This window comes from Penaeus monodon, chromosome 23, assembly GCF_015228065.2.
Source record: "Penaeus monodon isolate SGIC_2016 chromosome 23, NSTDA_Pmon_1, whole genome shotgun sequence".
Lineage (NCBI taxonomy): Eukaryota > Metazoa > Arthropoda > Malacostraca > Decapoda > Penaeidae > Penaeus > Penaeus monodon.
The window spans coordinates 40,772,333-40,773,548 of NC_051408.1; the positions used below are offsets into that span (position 1 = coordinate 40,772,333).

General features: G+C 37.0%; 1 protein-coding gene across 10 annotated transcripts in view; it reads left to right on the forward strand.

The window, feature by feature from the left end:
- Positions 1-1,216, forward strand: part of LOC119588069 (leucine-rich repeat serine/threonine-protein kinase 1-like) — a 34,372-nt gene that overhangs the window by 14,372 nt on the left and 18,784 nt on the right. For all 10 annotated transcript variants that reach the window (XM_037936766.1, XM_037936764.1, XM_037936767.1 and 7 more), the window contains exons 14-15: positions 162-410; positions 529-713. In XM_037936766.1, the coding sequence (XP_037792694.1) occupies positions 162-410; positions 529-713 (434 nt within the window). The remainder of the gene's footprint in view (positions 1-161; positions 411-528; positions 714-1,216) is intronic.

A 1,216-nucleotide genomic window follows, 5' to 3' on the forward strand; every position in this document is an offset into this window, starting at 1 on the left:
CTGGCATTGTTTGAATATATATGTAGCTTCAGTTTGGCAATTTGTTTTTATTTGTGTTTTTATTTTTATAGGGAAATACTTTGAACAAATAATAATGACATATGAAATATTCATAATGAAAAGATTGTAAAATTGTAAAATGTTTTGATATCTATTTTCAGAGGGGTTCTCTCCCTGGGCAAGCACGGCAATGTCATCACCTGCTGCCGACGTCGAGACCTGAAGCACCACAGCCTCTGGTCCAATGCAGTGGAGATCCAGGAGTCTCTTGTCGGTGTCAGAGAGACAGAAGAGGAGACTATGTCCAACCTCCAGTCTCTCAACCTATCTCACAACTCTTTTACGTCCGTTCCCAGTGGCCTGGCCTGCCTGGCTCTTTCTCTCAACCGTCTCAACCTTAGTTATAACAGGTGAAGAACAGTGGGCCTTTGGTGACTTTTCTTTGTGTTTGTTGGTGTGGATGATTTATTCGTTGAGTTTTACATACATGTCATCAATCAGTATTTTAATATACCTGTATTCTTCTAGATTAAGTGAGATGGGCACAGCCACTTGCTATCCTGTTGGGTTAAAGCAGTTGGATCTCTCTCACAACCGTATCCGAGCCTGGCCTACAGTTTCTCGTAGTGAGTCGCTGGAAAGCCTCGAGTCAACCTTGCCATCATGTTATGCCCTTGCTGAAGTATCCAGGAGTGCTAAATTTGCATGCCAAGGTAGGTATATGTACTGCTTTTGCCTTTTTTCTTATGGTTGTGGTGGTCTTCTTATCTTTTGCAATGAGGTATGGTGTTTTATTTCCACTGTTTGTTTTTTTGTGATTACAATATCTGTTGCTTGTGGAGTATGGCTGTGTTTGAAGTGTGGTATTTAGTTAAAAGGGCCTACTTATTTTTCAATTAATTTCATCCATTATTTACATTGTAAAGAAGTGAAATTAGTTTGTAGTATGTTCAGTTAGATGTAAATATAGATACCTTCCTTCATATCCAATATATCTAAAAGATAGTCACAGATTGTTCCTGTAAACCATTATTTTGAATTATACATAATATTTGATGTATAGTTCTTCAAACATTGGTGTATTCTATATAGTGACAAATTTATGAATAAATAGTGCAGACATAGCAGTAATAAGCTGTTAACTTTAAAGATATATATATTTATAGGCCAATGGATGGACTGGTATAGAATCATAGTTGTGTTATGATTGCTTAAA